A 16,663-nucleotide genomic window follows, 5' to 3' on the forward strand; every position below is an offset into this window, starting at 1 on the left:
CAATGAGCACTTGTTGTCTCGCAAATATATTGTTGCAGTTGTTGGTTAGCTAGCTAGCTATTTTGTTTGTTGCCACATTAGCATTGACTTGAAATCAGTCAAACAAAACATGGTATCAACAACATGATAATACGAGCTGAAACGACCTGCGTTTCCCCACATGTCAGATTCTTGTCATCGTTTCGCAACAAAACGTGTATTTCTGGCCCCATTGAAGCACATCCTTTTGGTGACGTTGTCAGCTAACCCGTCTACAGATGATTCTGTAAACATGAGTCTCCTGTTGTCGGCACCATGTTGTTGGTTCTAAACCCCCCTCCGAAACTCTCTGGATGTGCCCCAACGTCAGAGACAGACCTGAATAAAAGCAGACAGCAAGCAGCTCCCCTGATCAGGATCGACCGGAAGTTCTGACTCACAACGTCAACATCTCCCCTCCCCTCCTCCTCCTCCCTTCCCCTGGTCACAAATAAACAAACAAAACAAATGTGAAAAACAACAGACAAGCAATCTTTCACCACCACCCTCTCTTTCTTTCTTTCACTCCTCCAATCCTATCCTTCTCTCTCATCCAATCCTATCCTTCTCTCTCCTCCAATCCTATCCTTCTCTCTCCTCCAATCCTATCCTTCTCTCTCATCCAATCCTATCATTCTCTCTCCTCCAATCCTATCCTTCTCTCTCATCCAGCCTATTTACTCCTTCTCATCCCTCCCCCTGTTTGGTCCCTTTGTCCTGCGGTAGTGTCTGTCTGTCCTTCTGTCTCTAGTACATTCTGCGTTTCATGTATATTTTGGATATAAAGTTTTCCAGTTCCTCTTGACTGTCCAGCTGAGGAACCAGCCCATCGTCATCTTCATAGTCCCCTCCCACCCTCCCCCCAGCTACACCCAAGCCCCCAGGCCCAGGTGGGTAGTAGAACGGGGGTTGCCTGCCCCTGTTCTGGGGGGAGAGGGGTTTAGGCAGTGGCTGATATGTCCGGGGGTGTGGCAGGATGTAATTGGAGATGTAGGGAGTGGAGGGAAGACGGGGTGGGAGGGGCTGCTGTCTCCAGCCATGCCTACCTCCACCTCTGGCCCTGCCCCCGGCCCTGTGTCTGCGCCTGGTAGGCCGGAGCTCATAGTCCAAGGGCGGGCTGTGGGGTAGCTCCTCCCCCATGGGAGTATTGTCGTAGTACTGGGGTTTGGGGTAGGGGAAGAACACAGGGTAGTAGGCTCGGTAGGGTTTCTGGTAGTAGGGGTAGGACGGGAAGGCTAGGAACTGTTTCTGGGGTTTGAACCAGACGTCCTGCTTGTAGGCCTTGGCCTTGGCTCTGTCCTTGTTCCACTTGTTCTTGTAGGGCTGGTAGTAAGGGTCCTTCTTGGGGTTGGAGGAGGCTGTGTAGTGGTACATGGGGGCCGTCACTAGGGGAGGGGGAACTAGGGGCCGGTAACGCGGGGCGACCGGGTTGCTAAGCGACGTCAGCTCCTTTCTCTTCTTCTTCTCCTCTACGTTGGAGATGATCTGGACCACGTCGTCGGCCGGCAAGTGCAGCTTGCTGCTGATCTCGATCAGCCTGTCAATCATCTGCTGATCCAGGTCGTCGCCGTCGGTTACCACCTCCTCGGAGCGCTTGTCTTCAGCAGCGTTGGCGCCGGCCTTCTGTCTGGCCATGAGGTAGGGCGCCCCCTGCTGCTTCTGTCTCCCCATGTACTGCAGCAACATGTCCGAGGCGATGTCTGCCAGCCTCTGCTCCTCCTCTCTAGCCCTCTCTGCCTCCTCCTGTTGCCGTTGCACCTCCTGCTGCTCTGCACGCGCACGAGCCTCCTCCTCCTCCACCATCGACAAAGCCGCCTCCTCCTCTGCTTCATTGTCAAAGTCGTCCATGAAGTTGCCCCCCAGGGGTGTGTTGCGTGCCCGCTCCTCCTCCCAGTGCAGCTTTTTCCCAGCTTGTGCCAGCTGGGTGTTGTAGGCCTTATACCCCTTCAGAGGGGGAAGAATCTCGTTGTCTTGGAGACCGAGGTCTATGTTCTGGAAGTAGCCCCGAGCCTTCCGTTGGAGGTCAATAGGCCTCCCCTCCTCTCCTATCCTACTCCCCTCTGCTCTTTTATCCTTTTCACCTCCCCATCTCCCTGCTTCACCTTCCTCCTCCTCCTCTTCCTTCTGCTGTCCTCCCTCCTCACCGCCACCACCAGCTCTGTCCCCGTCTTCCTTTAGAAGCCAGCTTCTGTCCTCTGACCTCTTCCTCTCCTCCCTCTCCTCCTCTTCTTCTATCTCTCTTAACTCCTCACCCAGAGCTGCTGCCACTAGTGCTGGTCCTAGCTGTTCCATCCTTCTCTCCCCCACCCTCCTCTCCTCCTCCTCCTCCTCTCTCCTTGTCTCCTCATCCCTTCTTTCCTCCAAAGGGACTGGATCCCCCTCTCCTCTCCCAGTGTGGTCCAAGGCCTCCAGTAGCATAGCGGCTAGAGCCTGGGCAGGGTCCATGTTTGTAGGGCCACCATAGCTCTGTTCCTGGTCCTCTATCCGGTCCTGGGTCTGGTCCAAAGGGTAGCGGAGGGGGCTGGGGCTGATTTCTAGAGGGCTATGGAAGGGGTTGAGGCTGTCCTCTTTAAGGTGTGTCCTAGAGTGCCCTTCCCTCTGCCCATCCCCACCAACAGGGGTGGCGGTCAGCCGTGGAGTGACAGTGAGCAGGACCAATAGAATGAGTCGGGCTGTGGAGGGTGCGTAGTGACTGGTCATGACCATGCAGAACGGGCAGGAGGGGGGGTCCGAGCACCTGTAGGGGAGGGGGGGGGGGGGGACATTGAGCAGACTGTTGTAAAATCATTGTTAAGAAGATGGTGACATTTACCATGCTGTATTGTCGTCATAATCTGAGAAGGGAGGGAGCAGGGAGGGGGGAGAGATGGAGTAGGGAGGGAGGGAGCAGGGAGGGGGGAGAGATGGAGTAGGGAGGGAGGGAGCAGGGAGGGGGGAGAGATGGAGTAGGGAGGGAGGGAGCAGGGAGGGAGGAGGGAGGAGGGAGGGGGAGAGATGGAGTAGGGAGGGAGGGAAACAAGGAGGGAGGGAACAAGGAGGGAGGGAGCAGGGAGGGAGGGAGGGAGGGAGCAGGGAGGGAGGGAGGGAGGGAGGGAGCAGGGAGGGTGGGAGCAGGGAGAGAGCAGGGAGGGAGCAGCGAGGGAGGGAGCATGAAGGGAGGGGGCATGGAGGGAGGGAGCGGGCATGGAGGGAGGGAGCAGAGAGGCAGGGAGCAGGGAGGGAGCAGGGAGGGAGGGAGCAGGGAGGGAGGGAGCAGGGAGGGAGGGAGCATGAAGGGAGGGAGCGGGCATGGAGGGAGGGAGCAGGGAGGCAGGGAGCAGGGAGGGAGGGAGCAGGGAGGGAGGGAGCATGAAGGGAGCAAGGAGGGAGGGAGCATGAAGGGAGCAGAGAGGGAGGGAGCATGAAGGGAGCAGGGAGGGAGGGAGCAGGGAGGGAGGGAGCAGGGAGGGAGGCAGGAGGGAGGGAGCAGGGAGGGAGCAGGGAGGGAGGGAGCAAGGAGGGAGCAGGGAGGGAGCAGGGAGGGAGCAGGGAGGGAGGGAGCAGGGAGGGAGGGAGCAGGGAGGGAGGAGGTAGGGAGGGAGCATGGAGGGAGCAGGAGGGAGGGAGCAGGGAGGGAGGGAGCAAGGAGGGTGCAGGGAGGGAGGGAGCAGGGAGGGAGCAGGGAGGGAGGAAGGAGGGAGGGAGCTGGGAGGGAGGGAGCAGGGAGGGAGCAGGGAGGGAGGAGCAGGGAGGGAGCATGGAGGGAGGGAGCAGGGAGGGAGGGAGCAGGGAGGGAGGAGTGAGGGAGCAGGGAGGGAGGGAGCAGGGAGGAAGGGAGCAGGGAGGGAGCGGGGAGGGAGGGAGCAGGGAGTGAGGGAGCAGGGAGGGAGGGAGCAGGGAGGGAGCAGGAGGGAGGGAGCAGGGAGGGAGCAGGAGGGAGGGAGCAGGGAGGGAGCAGGAAGGGAGGGAGCAGGGAAGGAGGGAGCAAGGAGGGAGCAGGGAGGGATGGAGCAGGGAGGGAGCAGGGAGTGAGGGAGCAGGGAGGAGGGAGCAGAGAGGGAGGGAGCAGGGATGGAGCAGGGAGGGAGGGAGCAGGGAGGGAGCAGGGGGAGAAGGAGGGGGCGGGGAGAGAGCATGGAGGGAGGGTGGGAGCAGGGAGGAGCAGGGAGGGAGAATCTTGGAGGGAGCAGGGAGGGATCAGGGAGGGAGGAGGGAGGGAGCAGGGAGGGATCAGGGAGGGAGGGAGGAGGGAGGAAGCAGGGAGGGAGGGAGCAGGGAGGGAGGGAGGAGCAGGGAGGGAGGAGGGGAGAGCAGGGAGGGAGGAGCAAGGTGGGAGCAGGGAGGGAGGGGCCAGGGAGGGAGGGAGCAGGGGGGGAGGAGGGAGTGAGCAGGGAGGGAGGGAGCAGGGAGGGAGGGAGCAGGGTGGTTGTATATAAACTGTTTCTATAATTTGGACTATAGCCAACTTGTTTAAAAGGGATACTGAGAAATTTGGGCCATTTTCTACTTCCCCAGAATCACTTGTGAATACCATTGGTATGTCTCTGTGTCCAGTGTTAAAGAAGTTAGGCGTAGCTTTCCAAGCCAATGCTTACTTAACGAGTTCTTCTGAAAATGGGATTTATTCTGTTCCTAGTCCAGTACATTGCTCAGCCAAATCCTCAGAGACGATAATATGAACTTCCACTGCTACGCTGATGATCCCCAGGTCTACATGTACCCCCAGCCAGACAGCATCTCAGCTAAACTTGGCAGCTGCCTAGATGACATCAGGGCATGGATGTAAGAGAACTTCTTCCAGCTGAACAGCAGCACGACTGTGACTATGCTTATTGGGTCAAGTAGGTCAGTACTGCTGGAAACTTCTGACCTAAAATTGACGGTCAAGTCACTGTCCACCCCAACCCGGGAGTCAAGTTTGATATCATTTTTCCATCTAAGAAACATTGCCCAGGCTCAAAGCATCGCTCTCCCAGCCAGATGCAGAGAAACTCGTCCATGTCTTCATCTTCTCCCGGATTGACAACGGCAAACGCTCTGTTCGGGGGCCTTCCGGCCAAATCACTACAACGTCTCCAGAATTACACGCTCTCCGTTCCAGCAACGCCCCACTGCTTCAAGTCCCCATGACACATCTTCGTACTATGAGGCCTTCTGCTCTCTTGCCCCTCGCCTATGGAATGCTCTCCCTGACCATCTGAGAGGCGCTCCATCACAAGGACCTTTTAAAAACGGGCCATAAAACCCATTTCTACAGACGGTCTTTCTTCAAGTCCTAATCTGTAAAGTCCTTTTAGGATTTAAAACCCATTTCTACAGGCGGTCTTTCTTTAAATCCTAATCTGTAAAGTCCTTTTAGGATTTAAAACCCATTTCTACAGACGGTCTTTCTTTAAATCCTAATCTGTAAAGTCCTTTTAGGATTTAAAACCCATTTCTACAGACGGTCTTTCTTTAAATCCTAATCTGTAAAGTCCTTTTTGGATTTAAAACCCATTTCTACAGACGGTCTTTCTTCAAGTCCTAATCTGTAAAGTCCTTTTAGGATTTAAAACCCATTTCTACAGACGGTCTTTCTTTAAATCCTAATCTGTAAAGTCCTTTTAGGATTTAAAACCCATTTCTACAGACGGTCTTTCTTTAAATCCTAATCTGTAAAGTCCTTTTTGGATTTAAAACCCATTTCTACAGACGGTCTTTCTTCAAGTCCTAATCTGTAAAGTCCTTTTAGGATTTAAAACCCATTTCTACAGACGGTCTTTCTTTAAATCCTAATCTGTAAAGTCCTTTTAGGATTTAAAACCCATTTCTACAGACGGTCTTTCTTTAAATCCTAATCTGTAAAGTCCTTTTAGGATTTAAAACCCATTTCTACAGACGGTCTTTCTTTAAATCCTAATCTGTAAAGTCCTTTTAGGATTTAAAACCCATTTCTACAGACGGTCTTTCTTTAAATCCTAATCTGTAAAGTCCTTTCAGGATGTATAATTGCTATTTCCTGCCTTGATTCTAAACGTATAATGCTTATATTGCATGTTTTATTTTGTTATCATTATTTATTTATTTTAATGTTTTTATGTAGAGCTTTGAGTTAACACTGTAATGAAAAGCACTATACAAATTACATTTTATTATTTATTATTTATTATTATAATTGCCAGAATCTCACAGTATCTGTTTAAATGGGTAGGTCCATTTAAATGATGGATGAATAAAATGGCATCAGACAAGCAGGAAATCACATCCCATCTAACAGTGTCAATATAGTACTGTGTATTCCACTGTGTCTGTTCTCTAATTAATGACATCAGAAAAGCAGGAAATCACATCCCATTTAACAGTGTCAATATAATACTGTCTATTCCACTGTGTCTGTTCTCTAATTAATGACATCAGAAAAGCAGGAAATCACATCCCATTTAACAGTGTCAATATAATACTGTCTATTCCACTGTGTCTGTTCTCTAATTAATGACATCAGAAAAGCAGGAAATCACATCCCATTTAACAGTGTCAATATAATACTGTGTATTCCACTGTGTCTGTTCTCTAATTAATGACATCAGAAAAGCAGCAAATCACATCCCATTTAACAGGGTCAATATAATACTGTGTATTCCACTGTGTCTGTTCTCTAATTAATGACATCAGAAAAGCAGCAAATCACATCCCATTTAACGGTGTCAATATAATACTGTCTATTCCACTGTGTCTGTTCTCTAATTAATGGTGTAGATGTTGTAAAGACCCAGTAGCACGACAAATAATAATAATACTAATTTAATTTCTATAGCATTATTGATTACAGATAAAATAATAAATAAACACATTTTTAAAAATAAATGTTTTATCATATATTTTGGTATAGATGCAGTTTGTATAGAACCTCCCTCTCTCTTGGACTCCCTGTCACGCTGTCCTATTGGATTCCCGCGTGTGTTTCTCTGTTCTTCCTTTCTTTGTTGCTTCCTGTTTTTTTAATTTATTACCACAATCATGTTTTATTTTATTTTCTCTTTTTTTCTTATTTTTAATTATTTTTTTCTGCAAAGTGTGTTGAGACATGTAAAATGCACAAATAAATCATGATTTGATAAATATCTATATTTATAAAAAATAACAAATGAACAATGCATGTGAAAAATATAAAGAGTAGAGAGATGTATTCTGTGGTGTAGAAGCTGTGTAGGTGCTTCAACACCTTGCTGTTCAGGGGGTTTTATGCTGGGTTTCTGTACAGCACTTTGTGACATCAGCTGATGTAAGAAAGGCTTTCTAAATAAATTTGATTCGATTTGTATACAGGCCGTAGCAGCAGCAGCAGCGTTAACCCTGCGGAGAGCAGCTGTCGGCAGCTATTAGCCTTATATCTGCTTCCTACTGGCTGTCACAGTCAGCAGATAGCCTAGCGGTGAGAGGCAGATAGACTAGCGGTAAGAGGCAGATAGCCTAGCGGTAAGAGCGTTGGACCAGTAACTCGTCAAGGTCGCCAGTTCAAATCCCCAAGCCAGCAAGGTGAATAATCTGTCAATGTACCTTTTAAACAAGGAACTTCACCCTAATTGGTTCCGTGTGGATCAGTTGGCCAGGGTTGTGGGTTTGATTCCCATGAGGGACCAATGTGAAAATAGATGCCTGTGCTCCATGACTGAAATGTAAACGCTCCATAATGACCCCAATCTCCGAACCTGTCTCAGGGGACATTTTACATGTGTGAAAAAGGACACATATAATTACCCCACTCTAAAGGACATTATCTGATGACTAATATTGGCTACCCAGAAGTAAAATGATAATGTGTCATTTTTTGGGGGGGAGGGGGGGGGGGGCTGCTGCTAACAATTGTGGAAGCGAAGTCTCCCTCCCTCGCAAAGGGAAACTCTCGGCCAAACCCATCCCTTCCACTAATTTCACCGTGTTTATCATGGCCCCCCCAAAAATCATTTTTGTTTTCATTAACCCTACAATGTTGACAATTTCGACATTGTGGCTGGTGGAAACCATTTATCATCCGCACACGGGCTTGAAATCACCTCCCCAGTTTTTAAGCATAGCCTTCGCCGAATCCTGGTTCATAGGCTACAAATAATCAATGATGAAAACCAATAATTCTAGGTGAGCTGTTTACACACAGAATCTGTCCACGAGAGATTATCTGACGAACAACCGTTTTCTACCGAATCCTATCTGACGACCAGCCGTTTTTACCGAATCCTATCTGACGACCAGCCGTTTCTACCGAATCCTATCTGACCAGCCGTTTCTACCGAATCCTATCTGACGGACCAGCCGTTTCTACCGAGTACTATGTGACATTATATGATGACATCAGACGCAATTCCACAGGAGGCTTCTGTTGATTTCTAACAGATGTTAGAGGAGCCTTTAAATCAATACTTTGTGCAGTACTGGTTTTGGTACAGCCGGAGAAAGAGATGGCAAAATGGGTATGTGTAGCCATGTCACCTATGTGCTTCAAATCTATACATTTTTGGAGTACAAAATTGTACATTCAAAACGGTCAAAGTTGGTATCTAAATTGCATTGACATATTCTCCCATATTTTCCCGGAAAAAAAAGCACCGTCCTCAACTCATCCACCAAAACAAGACATACGGATTACCGGCTTCAAAGCGTCATACATGCGGAATAATGACAGCGACCGTACAACACCGACATTATGAAGCTGTTCGTGCTCTGTTTATTTTGTCTAGCGGCAGCAACACGCGCAGCTGCATTCCAATGCTTCCATATGGACACGAGCCCGACTCGTCTGCCTGCGCTGCGCACCAGGACAGCCATGCGTAAAACCGCGAGCCACGTTGTTAATGTTAACCCGCTCTCTGGTTCCGTTCAACTATTCACCGCTGAGTTCGTTATTATGACACCTCACGTCGCTGTCCGAAGTCGTACGGTAAGGTATGTAGAATGTCAGAAAGAGCGTTAATGGTATGTAGATCGTCAGAAAGAACGGTCTCTCTCAATTTTTTCCGGATCTGTGTTTGAAATTATGTCTGTGCTGTTTTTTTTGGGTGGTCACATTCAGTCGAGGAGCGAGAGAAGAATGCATCTAGATTTTTTCCGCCTATTTAAAAAAGAGCAAATCTGATATATTCACCACGTAGCCAAAATGGTGACGGATAAATGTGTCTATATAGCCAACGTTATAAATGCGCATTTGAATTTTCAAACTAACCGTGACGAGTTGGGCACCAATTGCGAGAGAATTTCGTTCTTGTGAGGAAAGCAAATAATAAATATCCTATACCCAAATATTGTGATATTGTGAAATAAGGCACTACACACCAACAGCAGCAAAGAGACACACATTTAATCCATGGTTCAGTAGGCTATGGCAAAACATTTTTAAGTTTAATATTTTTTTTATTTTCTTTTACAATAGCCTATATTAATTCGCTAGACCGCTTTAAAATGTGGAGTGTCTTTAGCCTAACCTATAGCCTTTAATATTAGAACTATAATTTGACATTTTAAGGTGTCTAGCCCATTACAGGCGATATTACCTATAATTCTACATGCCCTTTGCCACACCGTCGCTGCGCTTCTTCAGAGTTTCCGACCCAATGAAAACAGAACTTCTTCAACCCTACAGTCTATCCAGATTGTTCAAGATACAATAAAAACGTTCCTTTAATTGCAAACAAATACACAGCAGGGGACAAACCGAGAGTTGTTTCTCTGACAACCTAATTATGAATGTATTAAAACACAGTGTCATATACGTAGTTCCAGCAGAACATTCCCACACTGACTCCCCCCGTCTTTACGCACTCCTTTAGATGCCTTCAAGTCAAATCAACCGAACATTATTATAGTTCCCAACTATGGAGAGTCCTTTAATACTCCTGACGTGTTCATTCCCCAGAGAGTTTAGTTATAATATCAACAGGCAACCGTTACCGCGCCTGGTGTGGGAGAGAAACAGAGAAAATGAAAGAGAGAGAAAAAGAGAGATAGATAGATTGAAGAAGGAAAGAGAGAGAAAAAGATGTTGTAACTCACCTGTATTCCTGCGAGGGAGAAGTGCTGTATCTTGTGCCTCTGGTAGTCTCTCAGCCTACACTTCATAAATGATTAATAAACAGTGTCAACGTCTTCAACCTCTTCTCTCGGGCGACTGGACTATCAACTATGTGGAAAAGTGATATTGGTGTTTTATTTTGGGTCAACAGTTTATGTGATGTGTTTGTTTCTCAACGAACAACTGTCAAAAACACTTTTGGTTTTGTCGCATCTGTGCGTCGTGAGGAGAGTTTTCAGCACCACGGCCAGCGCAACTTTCCTTTATATACCCCCCCGACCTCGTGATGCGGCGCGACTGACGTCAGCTCCATTGATAAGAGGAGATGGAACTCGGAGGGTATGCTGGCCTGCGCGCTGATGAATGAACGGAAATGGCATGAATGAAATAGTACTTTTCCTTCAATGAAAGCAAGGAGAACATTGAAGCTGTGGAAAGATTGAGGGGCGGCAGCCATTTTGTGACTAGGATGTTGTTGTTAGGTTAGGTTGGGTTATAGGTACCCCTCCTCCCCAGACATACGTGTGGAGTTAAGGAGGAGCAGGGAAAGGCACAGTGACTCTTACCTTTCTGGTAGCTTATTAATTAGGGTGATTTGATAACCTGCACCAGAGACCGAATTACTTGAGCATCTCCATACCCGGGCTCGTGCAGCGCTATTTCCCGAGCCGATTCTCCTCTCCTGTGCGGCCTAACGGTTATTTTTATATATATATGTCACTGATCCTCCGTGGAAGGGCCGCGCGGGCTGCACACGGTTCAGCTCTGTTCCTCTCAATTTCCTGGGCTCGCTCAATTTTCTGGGCTCGCTCAATTTTCTGGGCTCGCTCAATTTCCTGCTCTTTGTCTCGCACTGTCTCTGGCTCTCCTCCCATCTGTCAGCCACCCTTTCTACTTCTGACGGGTCTTCTGATCACCAGTTATCTCCCTCCCTCACACACGCAAGCACACACACACACACACACACACACACACACACACACACACACACACACACACACACACACACACACACACACACACACACACACACACACACACACACACACACGCGTGGTGCAGTGAATGGAGGGTGATTAACCCCGGCTCTGAGCGGATCAGTGAGTTGAATGTGTGTCTATTTTCCTTTCTGATTCAGATGTTAATGTGTTAACGGTGCTCTCACTGAGAAACACACTAACCCAACTGGGAACGGTCTTTACTATTCTGTTCTATTCTGTTCTATTCTGTTCTGTTCTATTCTGTTCTATTCTGTTCTATTCTGTTCTATTCTGTTCTATTCTATTCTGTTCTATTCTGTTATATTCTGTTCTATTCTGTTCTATTCTGTTTTATTCTGTTTTATTCTGTTCTATTCTATTCTGTTCTATTCTGTTCTATTCTGTTCTATTCTGTTCTATTCTGTTCTATTCTATTCTGTTCTATTCTGTTTTATTCTGTTCTATTCTATTCTGTTCTATTCTGTTCTATTCTGTTCTATTCTGTTCTATTCTATTCTGTTCTATTCTGTTCTATTCTGTTCTATTCTGTTTTATTCTGTTTTATTCTGTTCTATTCTGTTCTATTCTATTCTGTTCTATTCTGTTCTATTCTGTTTTATTCTGTTTTATTCTGTTCTATTCTGTTCTATTCTATTCTGTTCTATTCTGTTCTATTCTGTTTTATTCTGTTTTATTCTGTTCTATTTTATTAAATTCTATTTCATTCTATTATTTTCTACTCTGTTCTGCATTTTATTATACATCATATAATGTATTATAGTGGGAAACATATTGTGGTAATTTATGTATTTGTTCAATCTTGCTTACCACACCACTAATTTATGTTAGATTCATTTGCTTTATTCTATAACTTAATAATTATCAGACATTTTATAATAATAGTATATTTTTCCTAATACTATGTTATACTATTTCAGGTGATCATTTATGGTTTTAGAGACATTAAATTAATACATTTTGCTGCATTTTTAATTAGTTATCAAATGTGTGTGTTAAAAAAATAATAAAACACACATTTGGTAACTACTTGAAAAGGTCATAGTGCAATTAAATAAAATTGTTGTTCTTTGGTAGTTAGGTCAATTGTAAATAGCACTATAAAATATAACCACATTTTAAAATGTGATTGGCTAAAGGGCAAGTTACACAGTGTTTGTCTACTGATGAGAGACAGCAAATGGTGTCAATGAAATATAATTAATTCTGCTGTTAGAAAACACAGCACAACAGAAACAACCAATTTGAGGTGGAAGAGATACTCTATAATTTCTCAGTTTACATTAAAAATGACATTAAAAAAGTGTCTTTATTGTTAAAACGATGGAGAAGTGCATTAGTTTAAATGGAAACCACAGTGACTATATATACTCAGAGTATAATGTTAGGACCACATTCCTAATATTGAGTTGCACCCCTCCCTTCCATTTTTACCTCAGAACTGCCTCAGTTCGATAAGGGCATGGACTCTACCTTGTGTCGATAGCGTTCTACAGGGATGCTGGCCCATGTTGACCCCAATGTTTCCCACAGTTGTGTCAAGTTGGCTGGGCGCCTATTGGGTGGTGGACCATTCTTGATACACAAAGGGACTGTTGAGTGTGAAAAATCCAGCACCGTTGCAGTTCTTGACTCAAACTGGTGCGCTTGGCACCTACTACCATACCCCGTTCAAAGGCACTTAAATATTTTGTCTTCCCCATTCACCCTCTGAATGGCACACACCATGTCTCAAGGCTTACAAATCCTTCTTTAAACCTGTCTCCTCCCCTTCATCTTTAAACCCGTCTCCTCCCCTTCATCTTTAAACCTGTCTCCTCCCCTTCATCTTTAAACCTGTCTCCTCCCCTTCATCTTTAAACCCGTCTCCTCCCCTTCATCTTTAAACCTGTCTCCTCCCCTTCATCTTTAAACCTGTCTCCTCCCCTTCATCTTTAAACCTGTCTCCTCCCCTTCATCTTTAAACCCGTCTCCTCCCCTTCATGTACATTGATTGAAGTGGATTTAACAGGTGACATCGATAAGGGATCACAGCTTTCACCTGGATTCACCTGGTCAGTCTATGTCATGGAAAGAGCAGTTCAGCGTAATATTACAATACTATTAATACTGCAGGTGTTCTTAATGTTTTGTCCACTCAATGTAATATTACAATACTAATATTACTGCAGGTGTTCTTAATGTTTTGTCCACTTAATGTAATATTACAATACCATTAATACTGCAGGTGTTCTTAATGTTTTGTCCACTCAATGTAATATTACAATACTAATATTACTGCAGGTGTTCTTAATGTTTTGTCCACTCAATGTAATATTACAATACTAATATTACTGCAGGTGTTCTTAATGTTTTGTCCACTCAATGTAATATTACAATACTATTATTACTGCAGGTGTTCTTAATGTTTTGTCCACTCAATGTAATATTACAATACTAATATTACTGCAGGTGTTCTTAATGTTTTGTCCACTAAGTGTATATTTAATAGAACAATAGTATCAACATATCTATGTTAACTACATCAAAACCCTCCAGAAGGCTAAAAGCTAAAACACATTGGTTCTTAAACCTAACACAAAGACTGTGTGTGTGTGTATACTTGTGTGCGTGTGTGTGTGTGCGTGCGTGCGTATGTGTGTACGTGTGTGTGTGTGTGTGTGTGTGTACGTGCGTGTGTGTGTGCGCGCGTGTGTGTGTGCACGCGTGTGTGTGTGTGTGTGTGTGTGTGTGTGTGTGCGCATGTGTACATACTTCCAGTCTTGATTAAGACCGAGATTCAATCAGATCAAGTGTTAGCAGAAAACCCCCATAGCGGATGTTTTGGTGGTTGTCAAATTGGTGAGCAGCTGCTCTTGTGATCATTGCCACAAAGCCACACCTGCCTCACTCGCGGTAGACGTTCAGAATGAGAAAGTGTAAATAGTCTGGGTGGCCATTCGCTTTATAGAAATAATGACGATTTGAAACATCATTAAAATAAATAACAAGACAGTTTTCTATCATCCTAATCGAGATGTAAACAAAGCTGCATAACATTTCTGTTAATGCGACTCCGTGCAGCCAATGGCGACGTCCGCTTTAGGTGTAATGCCAGGGGGCGATGGTGGATTGGACTCTAAATGTAGTTCCTCCAAACAAATCTGATTGAATAACAAAATATCTGTTTTTAATTTGTAGTGTTTAGGCGATATTGTGGAGCCTGTGGGTGGGATGAAAAGAACGTTAACACTGTGTCAAAAACAAATACATTTGGTTAAATATTGGACAGAACACATTAGGTCGCTTAAATCAAATCCAATGTTATTTGTCACATGCGGCGAATACAACTGTCACGCCCTGGTCGAAGTATTTTGTGTTTATCTTCATTTATTTGGTCAGGCCAGGGTGTGGCATGGGTTTCTTTATGTGGGGTGTTTTGTCTTGGGATTTTCGTACGTATTGGGATTGTGGCTTAGTGGGGTTCTCTAGGTAAGTCTATAGTTGTCTAGAGTGGTTCTCAATCAGAGGCAGGTGTTTATCGTTGTCTCTGATTGGGAACCATATTTAGGCAGCCATATTCTTTGAGCGTTTCGTGGGTGATTGTTCCTGTCTCTGTGTTTGTTGTCACCAGATAGGCTGTATAGGTTTTCACGTTACGTTTATTGTTTTTGTATTGTTCGTGTTCCGTCTTTATTAAAGATGTATCGAATCAACCACGCTGCATTTTGGTCCGATCCTTGCTACACCTCTTCGTCTGAGGAGGAGATAGTAGAAAACCGTAACAACAACAGGTGTAGTGAAAGGCTTACAGTGAAATGCTTACTGACAAGCCCTTAACCCACAATGCAGTTCAATAAATAGAGGTAATAAAATATTTACTAAATAAACGAAAGTAAATAAATCGAATCAATCAAAAAGTACTTAAATAACCAACAGCAAGTTGCAGCAGTGTAAAATCAAAGGGGGGGAGGGATCAGTGTAAATAGTCCGGTGGCCATTTGATTAGTTGTTCAGCAGTCTTATGGCTTGGGGGTAGAAGCTGTTAAGGAGCCTCTTGGTCCTAGACTTGGCGCTCCGGTACCGCTTACAGCCTGGTAGCAGAGAGTACTGTCTATGACTTGGGAGCCTGGAGTCTTTGACCATTTTTTGGGCCTTCCTCTCTGTTCCTTTGGATCATGATAGATGTGGACACCAAGGAACTTGAAACTCTCGACCCGCTCCACTACAGTCCCGTCGATGTTAATGGGGGCCTGTTCGGCCCTCGTTTTCCTGTAGTCCACTATCAGCTCCTTTGTCTTTCTCACATTGAGGGAGAGGTTGTTGTCCTGGCACCACACTGCCAGGTCTCTGACCTCCTCCCTATAGGCTGTCTCATCGTTGTTGGTGATCAGGCCTACCACTGTTGTGTCGAAAGCAAACTTAATGATGGTGTTGGAGTCGTGCTTGTCCATGCAGTCGTGGGTGAACAGGGAGTACAGGAGGGGACTAAGCACACACCACTGAGGGGCCCCAGTGTTGAGGATACGCATTGCAGATGTGTTGTTGCCTACCCTTACCACCTGGGGGCGGCCCGTCAGGAAGTCCAGGATCCAGTTGCAGAGGGAGGTGTTTAGTCCCAGGGTCCTTCGCTTAGTGATGAGCTTTGAGGGCACTATGGTGTTGAACGCTAAGCTGTAGTCAATGAACAGCCAGGGAGAGTTTGAAAATGTCAGTGAAGACGCTTGCCTGCTCTGAGTTACACGTCCTGGTAATTTGTCTGGCCTCGCGGCTTTGTGAATGTTGACCTGTTTAAAGGTCTTGCTCACAATCGGCTACGGAGAGCGTGATCACACAGTCATCCAGAACAGCTGGTGCTCTCATGCATGCCTCAGTGTTGCTTGCCAGAGCCAGGTTGGGTTGTTGATGCTGAGTTATTAATCTACGATCAGAGATGGGCAGAATTTCTATTACAATTATTTGGAAAATACAATTTAAATTGAATTAATAAATTAATTATTTTAATTACTTCTGAGTATTTTGTTATACAATGGGCTGAACTACACCAATATATTTTTTTAACAAGATATTTTTTATAACTGTTATTTTTGATAACAAAATAATTTTCTATACCATTATAGTTGATTCACAATTTTGTGGCTCCCCCTTTTCCTTAAACATCACCTTGAGCCGACAACAATCTCACCCAATCACATTTCCTGGCTGCTTCAATTGGTTTCAAGTTGCTGCTAGGATATTCTAGTCCCACGAGGAACATTAAACGCCTCTAAATATGGAGTGCGTGGCCTCATGCGCCGATGTGACTTTAAGATTGTACCGTTTTAAACATCCGATTAGTTTCAATCGAGGAAGAAACAGTTTCGCTGATGTCACAGTGAAGTATCATTTGAAGGCCTCGGTGGGTAGTTAGATAAGGAAATGTTCTATCAAAGAGAGATCTATAATCTAAAGAAGGAAAGCATCTCTGATCTGTCTGCCATGGGATTCAGGGGTGAGGGAAATGTTTAAAATGAACCTCTGGGTAGGAAAGATACTTATTCTCCCGGGATAAATTAAAATATTCCACTTCTGGATAGACTAAAAGATAGCCTATCTATTCTCTCTGGATAGACCTAGTGAGAATAGTTTCCTTCTCCCTGGGGAGTTC

General features: G+C 45.5%; 1 protein-coding gene across 1 annotated transcript; it reads right to left on the reverse strand.

Moving 5' to 3' along the window:
• Positions 1 to 457: 457 nt before the first annotated feature.
• On the reverse strand, positions 458 to 10,288 carry si:dkey-175g6.2 (neurosecretory protein VGF). Its single transcript, XM_021591693.2, has 2 exons — positions 10,021 to 10,288; positions 458 to 2,755 (listed from the first exon to the last, which is right to left on the reverse strand). The coding sequence occupies exon 2, from the start codon at positions 2,722 to 2,724 to the stop codon at positions 766 to 768; it is 1,959 nt and encodes a 652-aa protein (XP_021447368.1). The 5' UTR covers positions 2,725 to 2,755; positions 10,021 to 10,288; the 3' UTR covers positions 458 to 765.
• Positions 10,289 to 16,663: the final 6,375 nt, after the last annotated feature.

The sequence above is a fragment of the Oncorhynchus mykiss genome, chromosome Y (genome assembly GCF_013265735.2).
Source record: "Oncorhynchus mykiss isolate Arlee chromosome Y, USDA_OmykA_1.1, whole genome shotgun sequence".
Classification (NCBI taxonomy): Eukaryota; Metazoa; Chordata; class Actinopteri; order Salmoniformes; family Salmonidae; genus Oncorhynchus; species Oncorhynchus mykiss.